This window comes from Syngnathus leptorhynchus, chromosome 5 (assembly GCF_054491065.1).
Source record: "Syngnathus leptorhynchus isolate UIUO chromosome 5, UIUO_Slep, whole genome shotgun sequence".
NCBI lineage: Eukaryota > Metazoa > Chordata > Actinopteri > Syngnathiformes > Syngnathidae > Syngnathus > Syngnathus leptorhynchus.
Window position 1 is genome coordinate 15,498,886 of NC_141199.1, and position 24,715 is coordinate 15,523,600.

Genomic DNA, 24,715 nt, shown 5'->3' on the forward strand with positions numbered 1-24,715 from the left:
ATTTTGCGTTTGTATGACCAGTACACATCAGGCAAAAGTTTTTTTTTTTTTTTGTGGCTTTCAGACAGAACGTTTTAGCATCAACTTTTTTCTCAATAAAAATCTCATTTTCTCTGCTCCTTAGTCTGAAACTGATGTTTTTGGTGAAATCAACCCACCTCATACTGCCGATTACCAACGAACCAACCAAGCTAGAAACAAGCGAACGATCGATTAGTTTTGTCTGATTTAATTCAGACTTCATTTATGCTCTTAAAACTCAAACTTTGTCATCTGTCATGATGCTTTTAAGTGCTCCCCTCCCTTCTCATGCAACGGACTCACCTGCCTTTCATCACAAACGTGTATTAAAACGGTCAATTCTTGTTTTCGACACTCGTTAGTTAATAATACTCCAGAGGGGTTTAAGGGACTTTACCTGAGGAAATAGGGAAATGATCTCCAATTTTCACTTTTGAGGGCCCCACAACTGGGTTTACCCTGTTCCCCCGGGGGTTCAGATCTGGAGGACCCGGTTCAGTTCACGAGAAGAGAGCACACGCAGTCGATGGTTGTAATAAAAACCAAATCTGGGCTCGGCTTGCGGCCATCTGTCACACTGACAGCTACTGTTACCTCTCGTCTCAGCCGTGGCCTCCTGCAGGTGCTGCTGCTGAGGTCCACCATCAGACAAACCCTCATTTTTTATGTTCTAGAGGGTCATAAATCCAACTATCCAACCAACTTTAGTACCACCGTTACTTTCAAGAGGCTCTTGTGGAGGAGCAATCAGTAGGAATGACGATTAGAGCTGTGTTGAAATAAATACATAAATAAAGAAATAAAGAAATAGTGGTGCCTTGACTTATGATTTTAATTTGTTCCTGATCGTGCTTGTAACTGAAAGCAAATCTTAAGTCCCCCTTACCCTATTAACATGAAAGGAAAGCACATTTTGTCACAGAGAGGAAAGATTATAAGACTCAGTGTACATGATTAATGTACAATTTGTGTCAAGGTTTAGAATTACCGCAGCATCTCTACTAGCTTTGTTAGCCCTTCTATAGCGCTTTGCATGGGTGTTAGCATTAAGCTAGCAGACGTTCTTTAAACAAAGTTGATATGGTTTGGTTGAATTCACAATGTGTAATTGTTTGTTGATTTTTATTGTGAACTTTGACTGAGATTTATGTCATCTGCTTGGCGTATTTTTTTCAGTCGCTACCTACCAAAATGATACTTTTTGTGAAACTCGCCGCCACCGTAGCTAGCTAGCACGAGTAAGTCGAGACAAAAAGAAAATTGGCCACGTGACGACTTATATCATGAAAAACTATAAACTAATATGGCTCTATTCAAAAATTAAGTATGTCCATGACAAGTGTTGTATTTCTGAACTTTCTTCTCCTCCTTTCGGATTCCTCCAGAGTTACGAGGCAGATGTTTTACTTTTGACGCGGCGTGTATGATCTCTTTATGTTCGCACGTCCGACACGAGCCCCTCCGAGTGAATGCCATTCATAAGGACGCCATAATAATACACTCGTGACATTACGGCAAATATTACTGTCATAAACGTGGTGCGGAAACACCACGAGTTGAGTTTCTAGCAAATTCCCTCGCGAGGAAGTGGCGAGATTGCGTCGAGGAGATGCGCAGAATCCGATGCAGAAAACAAGCTCTCTTAACCACAAGTCTGTCGTGATTTAAGAATCCGATTAAATATCGTGTTGCGCAATTTGGAACACAGAGCGTTTTCATTAATTTTTATTTCTGAAAAAGGAAAAAAATAATCCCCAAACATGGGCACTTGTTATCATTCAATACTGGGGTATTTTCTAAACAAAATGAAACACGAGTTTGACTCAAGTCTCAACAAATGAAAAAGATACGACAAGCTGACAAATGAAAAGGGGAAAAAAAAAAAGATAAAGCGTCTTGTTCTAAGATGTCGGGCCACCAAGGCAGATGTAGTACGAGCCGGGCAATGACTGAAACAATGTTATGATTACATTCTTCCATGTGGTGTTTTATGTCGGTGCCGAGCCTTTTCTTCTTGGTATGGTGGCCTGGAAGGTCATCACATGTGCTTCTCATCAGGCAACAATGACTAGCACGTAAATCCTACGATCAACTTAAGTTCCCTGGCAATATTCTCCAGAGGCTCTTACGGAGGAGCAATCAGTAGGAAGGACGATTAGGCCGACGATGAAATAACGTTTTTTATTACCAGAAAGGAATACAAGCAGATAGTAAGTAATATTCAAAGAACTAAGTCAGAGAGCAACAATACAATTCCACAAAAAACTCCTGCAGGTTATTATTTATTTATTTTCGGAGTGCAACATGTATCTCTATAACAAATTATGTTCATGTTATTTTTGAGGAAACAAATCTTTAAAATCTTATATACTGTATTGGCCCAAATATAAGACAAGTTTTTTTTCATTGAAATAAAACTGAAACTTACATTTGGGGTCTAGACAAAGGCTTTTTTCAAACTTGAGTCTTGAAAAAGAGGGGGGGGGGGTGTCTTATAATCGGGGTCGTCTTATATTTGGGCAAATACGGTATGTGTGTGCGTATATTTTATACTCACACACACACACACACACCCACACACACACTCTCTTCAGGTCCTCATTACATTTTGAAGTCAGATAGGATGAGGTTTCTCAGATCAGGGCAGGGGGACACTATTGGGGGTACAACCCAGGCCTCCACATGTTCTTTACGTTCGGCAAGGACTGTTTACATATGGGAGCCAGCTGCCACTCTCTTAATGCGTGAGCTCTTCAAAGTGGGGTGGGGGGGGTGGGGGTCACTAGTGGGTCTCATTTAACACACAGCTGATGGAGTGACAGTGGGAAGGAATCTGATTTTGAGGGGTGCAATTGGACATGTGAACTTTTTCAAGGTCATGCTGACATCAGATTTCATAAGGAGACTGTCCGTTATCTTAAGCAGAATGTTCTTCCATCATGAAATAAATGACCATCTTGTTTTGGTTCAAAATGCTTTACTGGATGAACAAGGAAGCTTACAAAGGGTATCCCATGCTGATGAACATTAAGCAGCTGATTACCCTTGTCGGAAATGAAATGCCACGTGGAACAAATTAGAACATTTTAGATGATCTAACAAAATACTGGAAAGCACACTAGGACATGCAAAATATACTTAAGACATTATCTTGTTAGGCAAATCAATATACATTAGAAACAGAGTGATGAATATGTATCCTAGTATCAATACGGTACATGTGTCATGATCCTGGTCATATTCTGGTTCCATCACATACGTATGTTTTCATTTGACCAAGGTACTCAACATTTACAGTTAATACACAAGATTACAGTACAAATACTCAGCTATACTTTGGAGTGAGATACCCCAAAACCATAACTTAGCCCCAAATCGAAACTTCAATCTAATGTCCCAACACTAAAGTCGAAGTATCCATTTCCTAGCTTTAAAATAATCAGTAAATCCTAAAACGACTGGCTTTCAAACTCTCATAGCTGTGATTTGGCCCCTCAATGAATACAACGCCAAGCCCAGAGCTGCGTCAATATCACTATGAGGTGCCTTTGAGACGTCCCCGTTTAAACAAAAACAGCTGACATTTTCTACTGAACTTCATTTTCAATTGCATGCTCTGGTGTTAGAATTCAGCTTGTTGACAGGATGGACAATTTTGGTTCATAGCGTTTTACGAGCACTTATTAGACCATTTTTGGACCAACATGCTTTCCTTAACAAGCTGACGGCTTAGCAAAATTATTTTGAATTTCTGAAAGTTGTTACATCAATTGATTTTTCACCAGCTTGACGTTCAACTGCAAACACATTATGATGAAAATTATAAACCATATGTGGAAATATTTTACTAGTAACGTATCTCAAAATCAGAAAAAAAAATCCTAATTTAGGGATTTAATGACAGGGTGGACAACAATTACAGGGATATGTACAAAATATTCAATATGATCATGAGAATTGAAAATACATATATTGATGACTTGTTTGATGGAATAACTTGCCAATTTTTTTCAAAAAATGATTTGGCATCATCATCATTAACCACACACACCGTATTTAACAGAATACTTTCGAGAGTATAGGAAGTTATTTTTGTGTGTGCAAGTATTTTGCCACACACAACAAACACCTTAGTTTCATTCTTTTGCATTTACACGATGACAAAGGCACTTCATAGTGATATCGACCCAGAGTCTCGAACACAAGCCCAAACCTGACTCATCTATAAATCAAATACAGTATGAGAATATAGAAAGACGCACTGTGCTGAGCGATAACTGAATGGTCCCAACATTGGCCCGTTTCAATGGCAATAGAAAGAAATATAGAGAAACGCCTATTGTGCCCCCCATTTTCCTAGCCTAACACCTTCTATGCCTTCTCCAGAGATTTGTAGTATTCTTTAAGCACGGCCCAGGCCTTTGGCGCCATGAAACCGTCCGGAGGATTGTCGCCTTGGCGGGCCATCCTGCGCATGCGTGTGCCAGAGATGAAATCGTAATCTTGATGGCTGGTGGGGAGAAAGTTCAAAAGTTTACTTTTCAACTTTGACATGAAGCGCTTTGGAAAAAGGATGGATGGATGTACTGTAGAGCTTATTGACTGTGAAATTAGAAGCAACTTGCTGTGAGCTGAGCCATGACTCGTCCAAGTTGGCAAAAGTCTCGAGAACACGCAAATGGGATTTTGCATCTCTTGCATTTCTAACAATTGAACTGAACTGATTGAACTCTGCAGACCTTTGAAGTTTTGTTCTCGTACTAGATGTTCCTGATAAAGTCTGCACAAACCAAAACAGGCCATGCTCCCTCTAATTTTTTTTTTCTTTTTCCTTTACCACTAGTTGCCACGATACTCACTTTTTGGCCTCGTAGAAGTCCATGGCCCTCTTCACTTTGTTGTAAGCAGCGACCTTGAAGGGGACAATCTCCAGTGTGATGAGGCCCGGAGCCATTGTGAGGACTTTGGCCCCGTGACTGGGCTCGTACAGATCCTTCCCCGTTTCGGGGTGGGGCATGCCGGCGGGGTCGCGTCCCACGATGTAGAAGTTGGCGCCGGCTACCATTCGAGCTCGGCAATGCCACTGCACCTGTCGTGAGAGGGCAGAAATTGATTGGCAAATCTGGACCGAACAAAAGGAGTACCAGAAAGAAAGACGTTTTACTTCAGTGGGCCCGGCGTACATCATGGGCGAGGGGAAGATGGCGACGATGGTGGATTCCGGATTTAGGATGCCCTCTTCCAGCACGGCGGCGTGCTGCCTCATCCGCCACGGCAGGGGCACGTCGTCGTCTTTGGTCCAGCCGCCCAGCGGGTGCAGCAGGAGCACGGGCCGGCGGTAGCCCCGCTCTGTCAGGCGCTTGTGGGTGTCCTGCATCAGGAGGGCGTGGCCGTTGTGAACCGGGTTCCGTAGCTGGAAGGCAAACACGGCATCTGCGGAAGAAGGTAATGTGGACTACAATTAAAAACACTTCCTACAAAAGACCTTGACAACAACAGGCAGACCTGCATTCATTTCTTTAAATTTCTGTTTGAGCTCAGCGGGGGTCAGACGGTACTGGTCCAATCCGTCGTTCCAGTAGATTCGGTCCAGGACTTCCAAGTCGCCACCGACGAGCCAGTCGCCGCTTTCCATCACCATCTGAAACGGGAGTCGCAGCAGCGGTCAATGCTCAACTCAAACATAGTCCAGACACGCGGGCCGTAAAAAAGCGCTTAGGCGAGCTGGAGCGGCGCCAGACCAAAGTCTAATAAAGTCCAGACTTATCAGGTCCAAAACAGCGGGGACACTCACAAACTGGATCCAAGCCTGTTCATTTTCACCCCTATTGAGCTTCATTGGAAAAGGTCGCCCAGCATACAGGCTGCCCTAAGCAATCTTAAAAAAAAAGAATTGTTGGTTCGATAGTTGTCTTTAAGCTCGACGAAGCAGCGTGTGGCTCGCTGCCCAAGGTTGTTTTTGTCCGCTGTGTTCCAAGTAACTGTCAAAACTGAGACGTTCTGCTCATGAGATGGCGGTCTAAGTAGGACGGCAGCTGTCGTGTTAGCCAGACGACCGACCTCGTATACATCGTTCATACGTTTGTTTGTTTTTTTTTGTATATATGCAACGTCTCCACTTCCTACTGTGCGTGATGAAAAAACAATTCTGCTTGTAAGTATTTGAATACAGTAATCCAGTAGCGTTGCCACGGGAATATGTATCGAGTTCTTCCATTATCTTATCTACTTGAGCCTCCGAGCAACAGATTGGAACAATTAGAACAGATGGAGTGCGAGTGAGTCAGCGTCCAGAAATAACACCAAGAGATTTGCCCGGGCGTCCGGACAAATTGGGAGGCGGAGCGCCTGACCCCGGCAAAGTGAAAACGACGCCGCGTTGGATCTGTGTTCTATCAGGGCTGATTTCGCAAACGCCGATGCAGAGGCTCATCATTTTGGATTTACGGCGGTTTTGGTTGCAAATGGTTTTTTTTTTGGTTTTTTTTAATGGCACACCTGCTGGTGGAAATGCGTACCTTTTAAACTATGTCCAACCTTGAGCGCCACCCTGTTGGGTTGCTCAGAAAAGCAAGCGGCGCCACCTGTGTTGCTAAGGATATATCCACACAAATCTTTTTGTTTTTGAGGAAACATATGTCTTTTTTTAATGAGCTGTGGGCCTTTGTCCACACGTAAAATGAGTTGTGGAGGGCGGAAAAGTGAGCTTTTGGAAAACTCTGCTCAGGCTGAAAACATTTCCAAAAACGTGTTTGTGGTCAAGACTAGGGGAACACCATCTCTGTGACCAACGCATACTCATTAATATCGAAAAGTACTTTTGAAGCCAAAAGAATATTCCTCACTCTGTTGGGTCTCATCAGATGCTAACGCTAAGTCGTGTAGCCGACAAAACAATGCAGCTCTGCTTACCATTTGGCCTGGTGTGTGTGCTGCCGTGACGAATTTTTGCATAGAGTTTCGGACAGTGTAGTCACTCGAAAGGGGCTCTGGATCGTCACCTATCTACTGACCTTGATGTAGGGATGGGTCTTACAAGTGGTACCCCACTGGCGGGCGCAGCGCTCTTCCTTGCGGTGCTCGTAGAACTCGGGGTTGCGGAGGATAGCCACTCGCCTGCCCTCGTACACCAACGCTATCGCCGTCACGCCGTCCAAGCGCTCTTTGTCCTCCGAAGCCACCGGCAACACCACCGGCACTGACAGATTGATCACACCGCCTGGAAGCCAAAGTGAAGTCAGACTTGCTAGTCCCAGTGCTTTAAGCCTTTTAGAACTTCAACAGTGACATTCTTAAAAGTGGCGACAAATCTTTTGCCTGTGGCGTCAGAAGGCGACGCGGAGCCCGGTGCGCCGTCGTCTAGTCCCGACGTGCGGGCCGGGCCGAGCAGCTGCTTCACATTAAAACTCAAACGGCCCAGCGAGGCGGACGCAAACAGGACTTTTGTTGTTTATCTTAGCAGCCCGTTCGGTTAGCGGCGGGCCGAGGACTTTGATAGACGTCGAAAGAGGAATTCTTCTCGTTCCAGACGCAGTTACATGTCGATCGATCATACCTCATTTACATACATGAGTTTTCATCTCTGCTTTTTTTTTTTTTTTGTTTTTTTGTTCTAGGCTATTCATGTTTGGACAGCTGTTGTACAGGCCTGCCAAAATCTGAAAATGATACATAAGCAATGCTAATTTGTTCTTTTCTTTTTTTAGAAGTATTTTATGTATCTGCACGAAACAAAAATATTTGGCAGAACAATACAGATGTCAAGAATTGGCAGAGGGTCATCTTGGAATGTTCGCGAAGCATAAGTTGCGGTAAATGCACTCAAAATAAAATGTGACTTTTTATTGCCAAAACTAAGTACCTATACTTATTCTAAAAAAAAAAAAAAAAAACTTCAAGTGCAGCTTTGGGGAATCATACTAAAGAGAATTTATTGCTCTCTTTTTAATCCTAACAAAGCAGTCAATGTCAGGATGACTTGTTTCATGTCAATCGTCTCTGGCGTTTTGAAAGAATGCCTCAGGAAGGTTTTGTGCGCCATCTCGTGGCCTTTCCAGTTTACTGCAAATGTACTTTCCATTCCTTCATTTTCCCAAATCATTTCGATTCATCTGCTTGTTAATCTCTATCAATCCGAATACAGTGGTTTGCCTCCTTTAATGCTGTGTGTGTCATATTTAATTTGATTTATTTTACCATCCAGCAGGCAGTCAAAGTGGAGGCACTGAAGATACTCTCGCTCCCTCATGAAGCCGTTGAGTGGCGTGGCCCAGCCTTCGGCCAGCACCTGTATCCACTGCATGTCCACCTGAGGGTCACATCCAACAACTGTAAGTCTAATTTGGTTGTACCATTGTGTTTGTAGTTCTCTGGGGAGGGAAAAACTACCCAGAATCCTGTTGTTGCCATCTTTTTCATTGACACAAAATGGGCATTCTTGTATTTTTATAGGACCGATGTACAACTATTTTACTGATTGGACGGATTGTGTGAGTGCTCATAATATTGCGGATGGTCAGCGTAAATCCGATTGCTTGAGAAAAAGGACAAAAGGTAGAAAGAAACCTTTCCAATCTGAAGAGCGGGCAGCGTCTGCGCGTCAGCCTTGGCCAGGTCCAGTTTGTTCTCTTGCACGTACAACTCTTTCACCTCATAGGAAGCATCCACCGGTACGATGTCCTGCGATGATGAGAGAAAAAGCAAAACGGTTGGGAGTTTGTATGACCCCCCCCCCCCCCCCCCCCCCCGGCGATGGTGTAAAAGTTCAATATTGGCTGTGCATTCACCCGCTCCTGAAGCAGGTCAAGCAGCTGCTGGATGCAGTCGTTCACGCTGCAGGAATCGGTCTTCAGCACCAGCTCGGGCGCTTCGGGTTTCTCGTACTCTGAGTCGATCCCGGTGAAGCCTGCACAACGGTGTGAAAATGTACTTTCATTCATTCATTCAGCCAGCCAGCCAGCCCAGTTAAAAATAGAACTTTGACGTCTTAAGCTGTCAATGGCAGTGAACAAGTAAAATATCGCTGTGCGTGGCTTGTAGAATAGTAGAACTGGTTTATAGAGTACCATTTGTCACTGTCATTGCCACGACAATGACAATCTCTAGGTTACTAGGCAATACCAGTTCTTGTCGTTGCCACGACGATGACAAATTACATGTTGCTTTGTAATAGTAGTTGTCATTGCCCCGACAATATTTCACACGCTATGTTACTTGGTAATACTAGTTTTTAAGTTCCATTTATTCTTTTTTTTTTTTTCTGAAAAATGAATTGGCATTTTGACCGAAAATGTTTCATTTCATGACAACGCCATTGTTACATTATGAATAGGAATCCCACAACTGGACTTGAAAAGCAAAACTCTTCTACCTCTTATTTCGCCCGCTCTGGCTCTCTTGTAGAGGCCCTTCACATCTCTCTGCTCGCAAACGTCCAACGGGGCGTCCACAAACACCTCGAAGAAAGGCAGCCCCGCCGCTTCGTGAATCTTCCTGGCGTTAAGACGATCCTGCACACAGCTCGGTCGTGAGAAACGATTGGGCTTGACTGCTTTTCATCACCGATGCAGTATCAATTGCTTTTTTTTTTTCCCCATCTTCGGGCATGGCTTACCCTGCTGTAGGGGGAGATGAAGCTGGCAAGGCAGACCAAGCCGGCATCCGCAAAGAGCCGCGCCACCTCGGCAATACGCCGGATGTTTTCCTCACGGTCCTCGGGGCTGAAGCCCAGGTTTCTGTTCAGGCCCTGGCGAATGTTGTCCCCGTCCAGCGTATAGCACGGAATACCGTGGCAGACAAGATACTCCTCCAGGGCCATGCTCACCGTGGTCTTCCCAGCGCCGGAGAGACCTCCACCACAAAAAAAGCAACATCCATCACAAGTCTGGGCAGATGCTACTGATCTAAACTATATCAAATCCTCCGCACTGACCAGTGAGCCATACAGTGCATCCTCTGAAGCCTCCTCTTGTTCCCACCACCTGCCCGCGCTTGTTCCTACTGACGTGGTGCGCTTGATAAGTGACATTTGTGGCACGCTGCGTCCCCTGTATCGATTCAAGCAAGAAAATCAATTTGTCATTTCAAATCACTATCAGGAATTGGCTAACAATTGTGTGAACTGGTTTATTGATGGTTCAAGTTGTTAACACATTTTAAATGAGCGCCAAGAATATTTGAAGGGACAAAAGGCCTTTTCATTCCAAATCTGCTGTTCAACTGTTTGAATTCATTGCGGTCGATCGTGCCACTTTCATGCAAAACAAGCTAACGCTGCCGTCCACATCAACAAGCAACTGCTAATAATGCGCGTAAAGCAGAAGTCAGATTTCTCCATTAGGTTAGGATGGATGGTCAGATCATCCCAGCCAAAGACAGCCAACTCACCCAGTTTTGCGGTGCGTTACTCAGCTTCTGTTTCTTGTACGAGTTTCCACACGTCTCCATGTCGGCCCGTCGTTCCGATTACTTCGTTGCACCGTCTTCGAACGCTCCGGAAATGTGACGAGCCGTTATCTAAGTATGTCCCGACGCAATGGAATGTCAATCTGAAGTGATTACGGGCCACACCTGAGCGGCAAAGATTTACAACAGGAGCGAGGAGGCAGACACGTCGTCAGGCTGAGCCGTGACGTCATTAATTTCTTCTTCTTCGTTGGTGTACCTCATGGCGGTTTGTGCGCAGCTTGGTGCATTACCGCCCCTAGACCCGTAAGATTCGTGCCTGTAAGGCGCTAAAAAGGAGTTTGCAATTAATAAGTCACGAAATGTTCTCAAATTTATTAAAATTGTCAATATGACCCAGTAGTAGTAGTAGTAGTAGATCAGCAAAATTATCTGCGAAAAAAAAATGACCCCTTTCCCCGTCCAAGATATAAATTAGAGATATGCGCTTATTTGATTTGCAAGAAACCACCAGGTCTGTGGAAAACCAATCAGTCAAAGTGAGAAAACGTCACTTTCAAGGTGTCATTTTTTGCACTCGCTTGCTCTCGTATTTCTGTTTTTTTTGCTCCCTTCAAAAATCACCCCAAATGTATGGCGTTATAACCCCGACCAAACTGAATTGAAATTGAAAATGCGTAAGTATAGTGCATGTTGTTTAAACAAGTGTTTATTTGATTTCTGATGTTTTTTAGTTGTTGTTTTTTATGTTCACTTATTGCACAGGGTGTGTGAAGTTATTTCTCCGGCGTTATAGCTATAGTAAAAAGCACTCCCATGTTTTCTCAGGAGTATTTTTGCTCTTTACTTGAATATTGTCTTCTTGTAGTTTATTGACATAAAAATCAAGCGTGGGAGCTTCAACAATTTGCATTTCTAATATACCCTGACTACAAGAAACATTAAGTTCAAGGGGTAAAATCTCTTTTGTTGGCAGGCTCGGCGAAATGGGGCTGAAATTATTTTGACTCAAAGCCTACCGCGCCGCCCTCGATGCGACCGCCGTGCACAAAAGCAGCCCAATCGCATACCTTTATTTATCATATAGAGCCCGACGTCATCGCTCCACTTGACTTTATGGCGACGCGATTTATATTCGAAGAGGGACCGAGTGGGATGGACGCGAACGAAAAGGCCAGCGCGCGCAGTCTGGTTGGCACACGGAGAACGATGGGCGGCGGGGAGGAGCGAGCCCCGGAAGGCGAGGGTCTGTCCCTTGAGGAGTCGGAGCGCTCCTCCCTGAGCAGCAAGAGCTAAGCATCATTCGCACACTCTTGCTGACACTGCGACGACACCATAATGAGGCCCGACGTGGACAGGTAGGAGCCGTCGGAAAATACCCAAAATGGACACTTGCTGAAGTTAACTGTTCAATTTCCAGAGGGATCCATTCAACAGTCTGTTTCATGTTGTATTGTAGTTTGTAGTGCTGTTGAGGAGAATGAAATCTATGTAAAAAAAAAAAAAAAAAGGTAACCAAAGTATTAGAATCATAGTTTAGTCTTTTTTGTATAGGTTGCCATGTTGTGAGTGTTGAACTATCAGTTTTTAACTCCTTTGAGAAGCAAAAGAAAAAGAACCATTTTTGTGTATGTGTAATCTATCCATGGATCTGTCTATGATTGATATGATAGCTATGATTCTTGGGTACTGATTAATACAAAGTGCTATCTGTCTGCTACTCACTTCTGAGATAACAAATTTGCTCAAATTACTTTTCATGATGTTACTGTCAGGATTCATAAAATGTCCTGTATGTGAAGACACTGATCAAGATAAGATTTTCCTCACAGTAATTTGGGAAACACGAGAATGTCATTATGCAACAATTCATTTCTATAAATCTGCCAATATTCACATTTGGGATGATTTTGAAAATATTCCTAACAAATCACCATTTCCCAACAGTGGTTAGCTATTTTTGTGCAGCGTCCTTGTGTGTCTTGAAAGGCACTTTATAAATGCAATTATTATGAATATTTTTAGAACAAGCTCTTAGGCTACTTATGGATTTTTGGGGGGGCTCTCGTGGGTAACACGATGGTGACCCCTGACCTGGTGGTTATCAGGCTACCTCAGAGCACTCTGGCTTGGAATTTGCATGTTCTCCCCATGGTTGTGTGAACATTTTCTAATATTTGGGCTGAATGAAAATGTACTAATCAAATTGAAATGCAAATTATGAATGTGAATATAAGAACCTTTCCCGTTGTCATATCAATCAAAACAACGTAGCTACAGTCCACGTTTCAATCAAAACTGAAAAACTAAATTACCTTGTGGTCTCCTATATGATCAATAGTCCATATTTCTCCTATTGCTCCTTTTATCATGACATGAGAACATAATTTAACTTTGATTGTGTCCCCACATAAACATATTGTGTAACAATCAATATCGGTGTATAGATTATATTACATTATAAACTATGTTGTTAGTATTGATCAGATGACTAGCCATCCAAACAACCTTTTAAAATGGAAACATCTCAACATTTGAAAGGCTGCTTCGCTCTTTTAATTCCAGTACGAACTCCCAGAAGTTGGAGGTCTGCCTGAAAGGGAGAGAATGTAATTACAAGACTGTCCAAATGACCTGTTACCCCACCCACGAGCCTCATGTGGAACATGGTGGTTAAAACTGTGTGTGTATCTGTGTAAAACAGACTTCCTATAAAGGAGACTCTCAGTTCTGCCTGTCATTACGGAAAATGTACGCCTCGTTTGTGGGCTAAGGCCCCCAGGTCCACCCTAACTAATAAGACTTAAGGCCCCAGCACGTTCACACCACATGGTTTTTTTTTTTTTTTACTGTGACCATTCCTCCAGGTCCGCCCCACCTGTGATCAAGCACCGTCCACCCCATCTGTGGTCCCATCAGTTCTGACCAAGGCCCCCAATGTTCCACCTATGTAGTTGAAGGCCCTCAGAATACAACATTTTTTTCTGCATGCTCACAGTTTGAATATTTCCAAAAAAGACACTTTTTGCTGAGAGCCCCGCCTTGAACACGACTTATTTTTATCGCTCTCTTTGATGGAGACGATCCTCGTGCTGCCAGGAGGTAAATGAGTGGGGAGCTATGGTAGCATGTTATTACTGCGGCCCCAAAATGGAAGCCCGGCCCTGGTTCTTGCGGAGTATAAAACATAGCCTTCATTCGGGCTCTCTGGAAATAGTCTGGGTGAGTGCAGCCGGCCAAGTTATCCATTACACCGTGTGGACATGTGGAATAGTTGTTGTTTTTTTTTTTTTCAGTCATTTTTCCATCACCACTCATTCCCTTTAGAGCGCTCACGAGCTAGTGGGAAAAAGATTTCTCTTTGCTTCCCATCAGAGCAGACCTCACTATTGCTTAGGTTCTTTTTAGGTTTTTTTATTTTTTTTAATCACCCAAAAATACTAAATTAAAAAAAAATGTTAATGGACAGTAATCAGGGAAAAATGTTTTTGATACATTTTAACGCAAATAAAATGATACCCGATTATCCGATAGAAAAATCGATAGAATAACCAAATCTAAAAAGAGTCCGTCGTGTCAGCTCTACCCACAACTAACAGAATTCTAGATGATGAATTGTCAAAGTCTGCTTTATTGTCAATTTCTTCACATGCCAAAATGCACAAAGAGATTGAAATTGCGTTACCCACTGTCCCACGGTGACAATACCTATTACAAAACCCAAGAAAATAAATAAATAAGAGGAGCAAAAATGGAGCAAGTGTACATACATCAGGACGACGCTCTCAATGGTGTCACAATAGGATGTGGTCAAGATGGCTGCTGGAGCACCCGCTCGCTTCAGTTTCCGCAGGAAGTACAGGCGTAAACTCAAGCCAACAGGTGCTCCACCAGCCATCATGACCACATTAGAAATATTTGTGTTTTTGCATCTATTGTCTGACCAACAGAGACGTTACATCATCCCACCTCCAGCACGCTAATGATCTCGCGTTGTTTACAGGCAGTCGCTATTAATCGGCCTCGTGACTCCTCACCGGCTGTCAAACATTGTTATCTGCAGCCATCCATCACCTCGCAGCTTACATCTGTGGTTCTCAGCCTGAACGTCGTCATACCCCGCAAAATTGATCATGAGCAACTCGATAGTGTCTATTCCTATCCAATTCTTTGCTCGGATGCCGTATTTGTCCACAAGTAAACATCCCCATCGCCTAAGTGGTTCTCGGTTAGAATGGGTATCCCCCAGAGCCATTAGCAGTTAAAGGGCCCTTTAAAACCTTTTAGATGTGAAATAATGAAAATGTTCAAAGTGGGGATTGTCGAGCGGTTGATGTAGGACTTCCTCCAGCCGTTAAGTGGAGCGCACTTTAAAACATTGGTATTGTAGCTCGTCATTCACCTTTGTCTTCTAGATGTCATTTTACAACATTCGCATGTTGCTCCATGCACGATTACATATTATTAGCCCAAAAATTGTGGGATCGTGAAGGAAGTCAAGATTTCAAGGAGAACGAGAAGCAAGATGTGTGGGAATGTTTAAACGTCATTATCTTTGGCTTATGGTGGAAAAAGAAAAAAAGCTGATATCGGCAGCTGAAAATGATTTTGCCCAACATGGTGCAGAGCTTCAGTGGAAGAAGAATATTGGACAGATTTTTTTCTCTTAATGTTTTTTTTTTTTAGTATATATATATATATCTTCGCAGTAAAGCACTAGAATTGATTGACAGAATGCGTTGAATTGTTATTGCAGCGCCGTGTCCATCCAAAGGGGTCCAACCTGCGAATGGTCCAAGCAGGAAGCCATGTCGTTGTCCCCGACGACTAGTGTGACCCACAAAATGGAAGGCTGCGCCAAGCATAGCGGTGACAAAAAACCCTGCCCCGTGCACACGGCAGCTTCGGGCGACACCAAGCGGGCCTTCCGCAAAAGCAGACACAATGACTACATCAAGATCTCCATGAAGGAGCCCGACGTCATCCGCCTGCCAACCGAGTGGTGGAAAACCACACTTCTCTTCTTCTACGCCGGCTTCAGCCTGTTGCTGACCACGGCCGTCATCACTGTGGTCCACGAAAGAGTTCCGCCCAAAGAGAACATTCCGCCTCTGCCTGACTCCTTCTTTGACTACATCAACGAAGTCAAGTGGGCCTTCACTGTTACGGAGGTTAATGGCATCGTACTGGTTACCATTTGGTTCCTGCAACTCTTCTTCTTCAACCACAAGTAAGTTTTTTTTTTTTTCGCAGTAATGATTATAATCCCTCAGGCTTGTGCAGAATCTCCTGTAAGCACATTACTCGTGTTTTAAAATCACTGTCTTGGCTCGATTTGAAGGTTCTTTTACAAGTTTTTAAATGCGGGCCATCATACGTAATTGATATGCTTTTATCGTATCTCCGCTGCTGAGGTCCTCTCACACCGACCCTTTTAATTATCGCAAGAGTTACGATAAAAATTCACAGAGCCGTCACGGTGAGTGCTTTTTTTTGTCACTTCCTAATGATGTATATGTTGCAGGTCCATAGTATGCCGACGCTACTTCTTCCTCGTGGGGACCTTGTACTTGTACCGCTGCATCACCATGTACATCACCGTCCTGCCTGTACCTGGTATGCACATCACCTGCGCGCCCAAGGTGAAGATGACACAAATACAGTCGCCATTAGCCAAACTCTTCAGCCTGTCAAAACAATGTTAGCATAGCAACCGCTAGCCGTCTTTTTATCAGTTCCCGTTGGAAATGGTAACGTTTGCTTGCTATCGCCAGCTGTACGGAGACTCGTATGGCAAGATTCAGAGAGTTCTGAAGTTGATTTCTGGCGGAGGGATGTCCATTACCAGTTCTCACATTATGTGTGGAGACTACCTGTTCAGTGGACACACGGTGATGCTCACCCTCACCTACCTGTTTATCAAGGAATGTAAGTCACATTGATTTTTAGTCATTAAAAATATTTGGTCGGTTGGAATGCATTCATGGCAATTTCAAGTTACCACTATAAATAGATTATGTTTGGCATCACTCTTGCAGACTCTCCTCGCTCGTTCTGGTGGTACCACCTGATGTGCTGGTTGCTGAGCGCCGTGGGCGTGGTGTGCATCCTGGTGGCACGCGAGCACTACAGCGTGGATGTGGTGGTGGCTTACTTTGTCACGACGAGACTCTTCTGGTGGTACCACAGCATGGCCAACACGCATGTGGGTAGTACGGGTCCACAACAACCGGATTGTAAATAGCAGGACGTATTGACATGACCCCCTCCCCGCTTTGTTTGCAGTGTCAGTGTTCTCCCCACAACTACCTCAGCAATCCCTTTTGGAACCCGCTGTTCAACTTCATGGAGAGGAACGTGAAGACACATGTGCCGTGCGTGTACGGCTGGCCCATCAGCTGGGCGCCCGCCTGCCTGAAGAACCCCTGTAAGAAATACTCCATGGTACAGAGCACACGTGATGAGTGACAGACTCGGGGTTAGGGGGGAGTATTCAACAAACAAACGTGCCTAGAAGGAAATATACGCTTTGACTGTCTTGTCTGTGTTTTTGCTGTTGGAATGTAAATAATTACATAGTTGTCTGTTTCTCTCGTGTCATATGCAGTACGGGTGTGTACACATTCTTGTCCCAGCTTCTAAATCAGGGGTGGGCAACCTATGTGAGCCTTTTATCCCCAAAAAGCCAAAAACCATGAATTACACAAATGCTCTTAATATATTGTGCTGAAGAAAAGGACGCAGGAGGTGTGTCACATTATAATATTTTGTTTGATGGTCACGTGAGATTTTCCATTAACACACGATAGGAATAAGGTTCTTTAATGTTCAAGAGTATTTAAAAGGGTTTATAGTCACCTTCCAATGGGGTTTTTTGTTCAATGAGAAGCTCACTATCAGTGTTACAAGGTGCCTTAGTGCAGCGTTTCCCAACCGTTATGGCACCAAGACACATTCTACAAGTAAAAAAAATAGTCACACACAATTTGTTTTTATTTAAATCACAATTTTGGCTACTGTGATCAAATTAATGTAATTGTGATATTTACATTTAGGTCAAAATGTGGGCTCTGTTAGTGTAATCAGTCATCCAACCACCAGGGGGCGAACACTGTCACAGTCATGCTGAGAAGAAAGTTCAGCAAAGATTGGAGATGAAAAGCAAGTTTTCACTTGCATAAGGAAAATTGTGATTAATAATCATGATTATGGTATCATAAAATACAAAATATCAATATGGATCCAAATAATCGGGATTATCATTTTGTTCATAATTGGAAGTGTTGTGGTAGTAATTCATTCTGCCACTCAATACCTTGCTGGGCTGGATTGATGAACAAAGATACATTATTATTAGTAACTGAAGAGTCATTTTCATACCAGCCAAACTTTGACATGACACACCTAATGAGTTCTCACGCACAGTGGTTGGGAATCGCTGCCTTATTGGGTTTAACTTTAGTGTGTGTGCGTGCGTGTACCAAAACAGCCTTCACGAGTTCAATTTCTCCCAACTTAGAATTATATTATTATTATTATTATTAATTATTTAAACTTAATTTTAGAACCACTTGATTTGTGTGTTTCATCTCTGTGGTCTTTGAATTGTAATAAAACTGAATTAAGAACACCTAAGTGTCTGATTTGGGATTTCAGATTTTTTGTTTACAATGAATATATCGTAATTTTTCGAAAAGACTTTTTCATATTAAAGTTTTAAATTTAGAATCAAAAATACCTCAGTCCTGCAAGTCACAATTCCGGGAGTTATATCACGGTAACAAACCCTTTTAGTCATTACCCTATCAGAGAAGCCTATTTTTCTGTGCACCAATGGGAGAGCCGCTTCACTGGAACACCGGAAAAATGTCACATCTGTGTTTACATGCAGAAAGCAAACAAACATGGCTTCACTGAAGATGTTTATGCCTTAACGTTGACACAATGCTCCGGCTATGGAGCAACTCGTTGCTATCGGAAGTAAACTTCGCAACTCTGCTCGTCTGTTTTGTTGTTTATTTGTCCCTCCACTACCACCTGAAACGCCGCCGTCGCCTGGTTAACATTCCTCCGGGTCCGAAGCCGTTGCCGATCGTGGGTAATTTTGGCGTTTTTCTTATACCTTCGTTCATCTGGAAGAGACTCGGGAAGGCGTCGAAGCCGACTGCGACACCCGTGGAGGCGCTGACAAAGCAAGCGTCGGTGTACGGCGACGTGTTCAGCCTGTTTGTGGGCACGCAGCTAATAGTGGTGCTAAATGGTTATGACGTCATCAAGGAGGCTTTGCTCAACCATCCTGAAGTGTTCTCGGACAGGCCTGACATCCCTGCGGTCACCATCATGACAAAACGCAAAGGTGCGGTCTCAAGAACTTTGCTTGTTTCATCAGTTTTTTTTTTATTGTCTCTGTTAACAACAGTAAGTTTTTTCCCCCCAAGGAATCGTCTTTGCGCCTTATGGACCGGTGTGGAGAAAGCACCGCAAGTTCTGCCACGCCGCTCTTCGAACCTTTGGCGTGGGGAAGCTTAGCTTGGAGCCGTGTATCCTCCAAGGCCTGGCGACGGTCAAACGTGAGCTTCTACGACTACAGCAGGAAGTTGGCAAAGGCGGCATTGACTTGACACCGCTGGTCAGCAACGCCGTCTCCAACGTCATCTGCTCTTTAGCCCTGGGCGAGCACTTCCCCCAAGATGACCGCCAGTTCGGGACCCTGCTTGGCCTGATGATGCGCGGCCTGGAACTGTGCGTCAACAGCCCCGCCGTCCTCATCAATATCTTCCCACCACTCTACCACTTGCCCTTCGGCGTCTTCGGGGAGCTCCGGCGGGTGGAGCGTGACATCACCGCCTTCCTGAAGAGGATCATCGCCAAGCACCGTGACACGCTGGACCCGGCGAACCCCAGAGATTTAGTGGACATGTACCTGGCGGAGATGACGAGCCAGAGAGCCGCGGGCGTGGAGGACGGAAGCTTCAACGAGGACTACCTCTTCTACATCATTGCTGATCTCTTCATCGCGGGCACTGACACCACCACCAACTCTATTCTGTGGATCTTGCTCTACATGGTCGTGCATCCTCATGTTCAAGGTTGAAAAAAAAAAAGTCCTTGTTCTTGAGTATAGTGCTAAGAAAAGACAAAATGTAAAGAACTAGTTTGTGATTGGTTGACCATGATCATATTTTTGCTTCTCCCATGGTTTCAGAGAAGGTCCAGGCAGAGGTGGACGAGGTGCTGGGACGATGTCGACTGCCTTCTCTGACTGACCGGGGACATTTGCCCTTTACCGAGGCCACCATCATGGAGGTCCAGAGGCTGACCTCCGTGGTTCCTCTGGGCATTCCTCACATGGCGTCGAAGACCACAGGTGACATCATACGGCATGTTTACCTCTGCCAAGCAAGTTGCAATCCGTTTTGTGTGTGCAACTTCTATTTTTTTTAGTGATCGCATCTTTTTTACCTACATATTTTTGGAATGAGATTGCATAATTTCATGTGTTTAATTATATGGCGAAATTCATTTTTCACTTTTCCCCAACACGTTGGCAGACTTCCGGGGCTTCACAATCCCACAAGGAACGGTCCTCCTGCCCAACCTTTGGTCCGTCCATCGAGACCCCACCGTGTGGGAGCAGCCCGACAGCTTCAAGCCGGAGCGCTTCCTGGACGAAGAGGGCAAGCTTTTGAGAAAAGACTGCTTCATGCCTTTTGGGATTGGTACGTGACTCATCCGACGGGGCATATGCGCGTGTGAAATGATGTAAGGTTCCATCCTCTCGCTCCTGGGGCATCAGGTCGCAGGGGGTGCATGGGCGAGCAGCTTGCCAAGATGGAGCTTTTCCTCATGGTCACAGGTCTACTGCAGGCCTTCACTTTCCGGCTGCCACTGGGAACGCCGCCACCGCTCATGCACGGACGTTACGGCCTGACTCTGGCACCGTGCCCCTTCAACGTATGTGTCGGTCCTCGTGAGTGAAGTAAGCGGATTGGAAAAGCAAACTGTGCAATATATTGGATATACAAAATCACTGGACACTTTATTAGGTACACTTTGTAGCATTTGGGGGTCAGTACTGTAAAAATAGTGTTAAAAATGCTGTTCAAAGAAATAAAATGAGCCTGGTGATAGAATGTCTGGAAAAAAAAAAGAAAGGTCAGGGATATTTTAAATAAAAACACTCAACATTTTAAATAAAAACTGTCAAGAACATAAAGCAATGATCAATGCTTTCCTGTTTTTGGAGTCTAAAATCTTCAAAAGAACGCAATTTTACTGTACTTTAAATTGCACCCACCGCCAAATAATCTACGCGACATATTTGTAGTATGTGAAGAAAGTATGCAAACTCTTAACACCCAAAATTTTTGTATTTTCAGAGAAAAAAAAATCAAACAATTCTAGATTCTTTGGTAGTGGATTTTTTTTTTCTCTAAACGAGTCACGTAATTTACAGAAAACAGCAAACGTTGTAAATGATTGCATAAACTTGCTGAGGAAATATAATTTAGTTTCTTTGTTTTCTCTTTAATTTGCCAGTCGGAAATGCAAACGAAACGTTTCGTTCAGCATTTTTATTGAGAATTTGAACAGTTTTGCAGTCAGGGAAATTCCAAGTCGCTTGTGACGAATCTCCAGTCGCGAAACACAAAATCGCTTTACCACGACAGTCGTAACTCGAGACGTGGAGCAAGATAACATGGCATTCTTCGGGCACCAGTTTTGCAGAGCTTTCTCTTCATCGGCCCTCAGGAGTGTGGCCATAAAGCATGTTGTCATAATCGGTGGTGGACAAATGGGTGCGGGGATCGCTCAGGTGGGCCAAAAATGAACGTTTTGAGTGTTAGCCGAGCGGCTAGGTGGCTAAGCGAATGTCACCGAGAGCTTTGTGCTCTCACAAAAAATACATCTAGGATATCGAAGGACAAGTTGGACTATTTGTTTGTCGTGCTGCAGTTCATTAAATATTTACTTTGCAATGTTAAGATGTGTCATTCAATGGACAGATCACGCCGAGTTCAAAGTAATTGCACTTGCAAATTATGGCCACCAGATGTCGCCGCCTACCCACTTTATCACCGCGTAGTTGCTATTTAACTATTAAAATCAATAGTTGACCATCTTTTCGGACTTTAGGTCCTATATGTGTTGTCTTAATTCATCCTCTAGGATCGTGGTATTAAAAACTGCTTTCACAGTCAAACTGTCAACATGATAAATTAACTATTAAATGCGGTCTTTAAAGGGGGCGTAACCTTTTTGTTTGCATACAAATGGTTTGTTATCCGGTGTGTGTCATTTATCGAGATGGAATATCGTGACAAATGCTGTATAAGATCTCTTTGTGTGCCTTAGCATGTGGAGAAATTGACAATAAAGCGGACTTTGACTTTTGACTTTGAAAAACAAGTCGCCCACTGTCGAAAGTAAAAATAGAACAGCATTATATGTGTGCTGCTTTGCCCGCTAACTCTTACGTGGATGTTTGTGTTAGGTTGCTGCGTCGACCGGCCACCAGGTGACGCTTGTGGACATGTCAGAGGCCATCTTGACAAAGGCAGTCAAGGATATGGAGACGAGCTTGAAGAGAGTGGTCAAGAAAAAGTATGCTGACAAGCCCGAGGTGAGTGCCCGATCATGATGAAAGAGTAGAGCCGCAAATTGTTGTTGTGCTTACATTTTCTCTCCAGGCAGGTCAGGCGTTCATTGAGAAAGTTCTACGCAACGTGTCCACCGCCACAGATGCCACCGCCGCCGTCCAGAGTACGGATCTCGTGCTGGAGGCCATTGTGGAAAACCTAAAAGTCAAACAGGATCTTTTCAGCGTGCTTGACAAGGCGGCGCCAGCGTAAGCATCCTTTGCTAAAGAATCTGTCATATTTAAATGTCATTTTTAAATGGTCAAATAAATCAAGTTTTCCACCACATTCAATTCATATAGATGCAGCTTTTCCATTTTTTTCAGGTATTTTCCCATTTTTTCCCTCCCCATTTTGACTCTTCATCTCCCTCTTTCAGACACACCTTATTTGCCAGCAACACATCGTCGCTGCCTATCGGTGACATCGCGAGCGCCACCTCCCGACTGGACCGCTTTGGCGGCCTGCACTTTTTCAACCCGGTCCCCATGATGAAACTTGTCGAGGTAATGTTACACAACAGTCTTGTCTATTCTTCTCACCTCATTCACCTCACTATGTGGACTTCCTGCCACAAAAAAACAAAAAACAAAATCAAACCTCACAGGTCATCGGAACTTCTGCCACGAGTCAGGAGACGTTTGACTCCCTGGTGAACTTCAGCAAAGCGCTGGGCAAAACGACCGTGTCTTGCAAGGTAGGACAGAGTGTTGTCGTTTTTTCTTAAGCTAGCATCTTATCCCGCACGCTCCCTGTTCAGGACACACCGGGATTCATCGTGAACCGCCTGCTCGTCCCCTACATGTTGGAGGCCGTGCGGCTCCATGAGAGAGGTAGGAAACCGCTCTTGTCTTTTTATTTTTTATTTTTATTGAAAGCCAAAGAATCGTTTTGAACCCGAATCGTTCACGTTCAAACAATGCTCCACCCGATTTGAGAGTTAGAGCGTTAATGTCATGTCACATTAGTATGTCATAGCATCCAAATGATTGCAGGTCACGGCTCCAAAGAAGACATCGACGTGGCCATGAAGCTCGGTGCTGGATACCCAATGGGACCCTTTGAGTTGCTAGACTATGTGGGCTTAGATACAGCCAAGTTCATTTTAGACGGTGAGTTCAAATGTTTGTTGAGATGACTGATGAATCTGGAGTTGCGTTTTAAGGGTTTGTGTTGTTTGTCATCAGGGTGGAGCGCCATGGATCCAAAGAATCCTCTCTTTACCTCGAGCTCTTTGCTTAACAAGCTGGTGGCAGAGGGCAAGTTTGGCAAAAAGACGGGAGAAGGATTCTACAAGTACAAGTAGCTTCACTGTAGTCAGGAATGGCGACGAAAACTAAAGAAGACTAATGCAGAAATAAATGTTGCTTCAATGATAATGTGACTTTCAATCATATGTGCCTTGTTTGCCTGATTGAGCTGAGATCAGCACTACCTCCATGTGAACTATCGATCATACGTGAAAATGGATCGAGGGAATTGTTTGTCACTTATCGCTTGTTAGTTGCTTGTTTTTCAAATACATTTGAACAATAAAGACTTTATTATGTGACACTTTTCACTTTCAGTTAAGTTTTGACCATGATTTTTCCCTAATGAAGTGGCCTGTGATTAGGTACACCTGAAAATGGCAGTGTACCTGTAATAGTGTCCAAGTGACGTCACAGATCAAACAGCCAATCAGAAAGTGGGGGTGAGGGCGGGTGTGGCATTTTTCACGTTCAATTAAGTTTTAACCATAATTTTTCCCTAATGAAGTGGCCTGTGATTAGGTATACCTGAAAATGGCGGTGTACCTAATGGAGTGTCCGTGTGACGTCACAGATCAAACAGCCAATCAGAAAGTGGGGGGTTGTTTGGGTGTGGCACTTTTCACTTTCAGTTAAATTTTGACCATGATGTTTCCCTAATGAAGTGGCCTGTTATTAGGTACACCTGAAAATGGCAGTGTACCTAATGGAGTGTCCAAGTGACGTCACAGATCAACCAGCCAATCAGAAAGTGGGGGTGAGGGCGGGTGTGGCACTTTTTGCTGAAACTTTTTCCCTAATGAAGTGATTAGGTACACCTGTGTTCATGTGACGTCACAGATCAACCAGCCAATCAGAAAGTGGGGGGTTGTTTGGGTGTGGCACTTTTCACTTTCATTTAAATTTTGACCATGATTTTTCCCTAATGAAGTGGCCTGTTATTAGGTACACCTGAAAATGGCGGTGTACCTAATGGAGTGTCCAAGTGACGTCACAGATCAACCGGCCAATCAGAAAGTGGGGGTGAGGGCGGGTGTGGCACTTTTCACTTTCAGTTAAATTTTGACCATGATGTTTCCCTAATGAAGTGGCCTGTGATTAGGTACACCTGAAAATGGCGGTGTACCTAATGGAGTGTCCAAGTGACGTCACAGATCAACCAGCCAATCAGAAAGTGGGGGTGAGGGCGGGTGTGGCACTTTTCACTTAAACTTTTTCCCTAATGAAGTGATTAGGTACACCTGTGTTCATATGACGTCACAGATCAACCAGCCAATCAGAAAGTGGGGGGTTGTTTGGGTGTGGCACTTTTCACTTTCATTTAAATTTTGACCATGATTTTTCCCTAATGAAGTGGCCTGTTATTAGGTACACCTGAAAATGGCGGTGTACCTAATGGAG

The 24,715-nt window shown here is 44.0% G+C and overlaps 4 protein-coding genes across 11 annotated transcripts in view; 3 read left to right on the forward strand and 1 right to left on the reverse strand.

The window, feature by feature from the left end:
• The window catches only part of sgms2a (sphingomyelin synthase 2a), a 31,979-nt gene extending 13,924 nt beyond the window's left edge, over positions 1-18,055 (forward strand). For 2 of the 7 annotated variants that reach the window (XM_085911337.1, XM_085911339.1), the window contains 7 exons: positions 8,225-8,351; positions 11,402-11,783; positions 15,182-15,655; positions 15,950-16,067; positions 16,200-16,353; positions 16,464-16,630; positions 16,711-18,055. In XM_085911337.1, the coding sequence (XP_085767463.1) occupies positions 11,764-11,783; positions 15,182-15,655; positions 15,950-16,067; positions 16,200-16,353; positions 16,464-16,630; positions 16,711-16,893 (1,116 nt within the window). In that variant the 5' untranslated portion in view covers positions 8,225-8,351; positions 11,402-11,763 and the 3' untranslated portion in view covers positions 16,894-18,055. The remainder of the gene's footprint in view (positions 1-8,224; positions 8,352-11,401; positions 11,784-15,181; positions 15,656-15,949; positions 16,068-16,199; positions 16,354-16,463; positions 16,631-16,710) is intronic. The other 5 variants (XM_085911338.1, XM_085911340.1, XM_085911341.1 and 2 more) reach the window with 3 other exon arrangements.
• On the reverse strand, positions 3,423-10,665 carry papss1 (3'-phosphoadenosine 5'-phosphosulfate synthase 1). The gene is made up of 12 exons (XM_085911336.1): positions 10,408-10,665; positions 9,953-10,067; positions 9,635-9,870; positions 9,392-9,530; positions 8,808-8,926; positions 8,587-8,700; positions 8,218-8,329; positions 7,035-7,240; positions 5,527-5,662; positions 5,186-5,454; positions 4,881-5,110; positions 3,423-4,531 (listed from the first exon to the last, which is right to left on the reverse strand). The coding sequence occupies exons 1-12, from the start codon at positions 10,465-10,467 to the stop codon at positions 4,393-4,395; spliced, it is 1,875 nt and encodes a 624-aa protein (XP_085767462.1). The 5' UTR covers positions 10,468-10,665; the 3' UTR covers positions 3,423-4,392.
• Positions 18,056-18,290: 235 nt separating the features above from the next.
• On the forward strand, positions 18,291-20,797 carry cyp2u1 (cytochrome P450, family 2, subfamily U, polypeptide 1). 2 transcript variants are annotated; one of them, XM_085913097.1, is made up of 6 exons: positions 18,291-18,781; positions 18,864-18,995; positions 19,092-19,514; positions 19,631-19,792; positions 19,977-20,144; positions 20,222-20,797. In XM_085913097.1, the coding sequence occupies exons 1-6, from the start codon at positions 18,370-18,372 to the stop codon at positions 20,401-20,403; spliced, it is 1,479 nt and encodes a 492-aa protein (XP_085769223.1). In that variant the 5' UTR covers positions 18,291-18,369; the 3' UTR covers positions 20,404-20,797. The 2 variants fall into 2 exon arrangements, with proteins under 2 accessions (XP_085769223.1, XP_085769222.1); XM_085913096.1 differs by having other exon boundaries at positions 18,864-19,514; positions 20,222-20,794.
• A 183-nt stretch (positions 20,798-20,980) lies between these two features.
• hadh (hydroxyacyl-CoA dehydrogenase) lies at positions 20,981-23,611 on the forward strand. The gene is made up of 8 exons (XM_085913105.1): positions 20,981-21,241; positions 21,920-22,048; positions 22,116-22,273; positions 22,444-22,570; positions 22,672-22,761; positions 22,825-22,897; positions 23,060-23,176; positions 23,252-23,611. The coding sequence occupies exons 1-8, from the start codon at positions 21,125-21,127 to the stop codon at positions 23,368-23,370; spliced, it is 930 nt and encodes a 309-aa protein (XP_085769231.1). The 5' UTR covers positions 20,981-21,124; the 3' UTR covers positions 23,371-23,611.
• Positions 23,612-24,715: the final 1,104 nt, after the last annotated feature.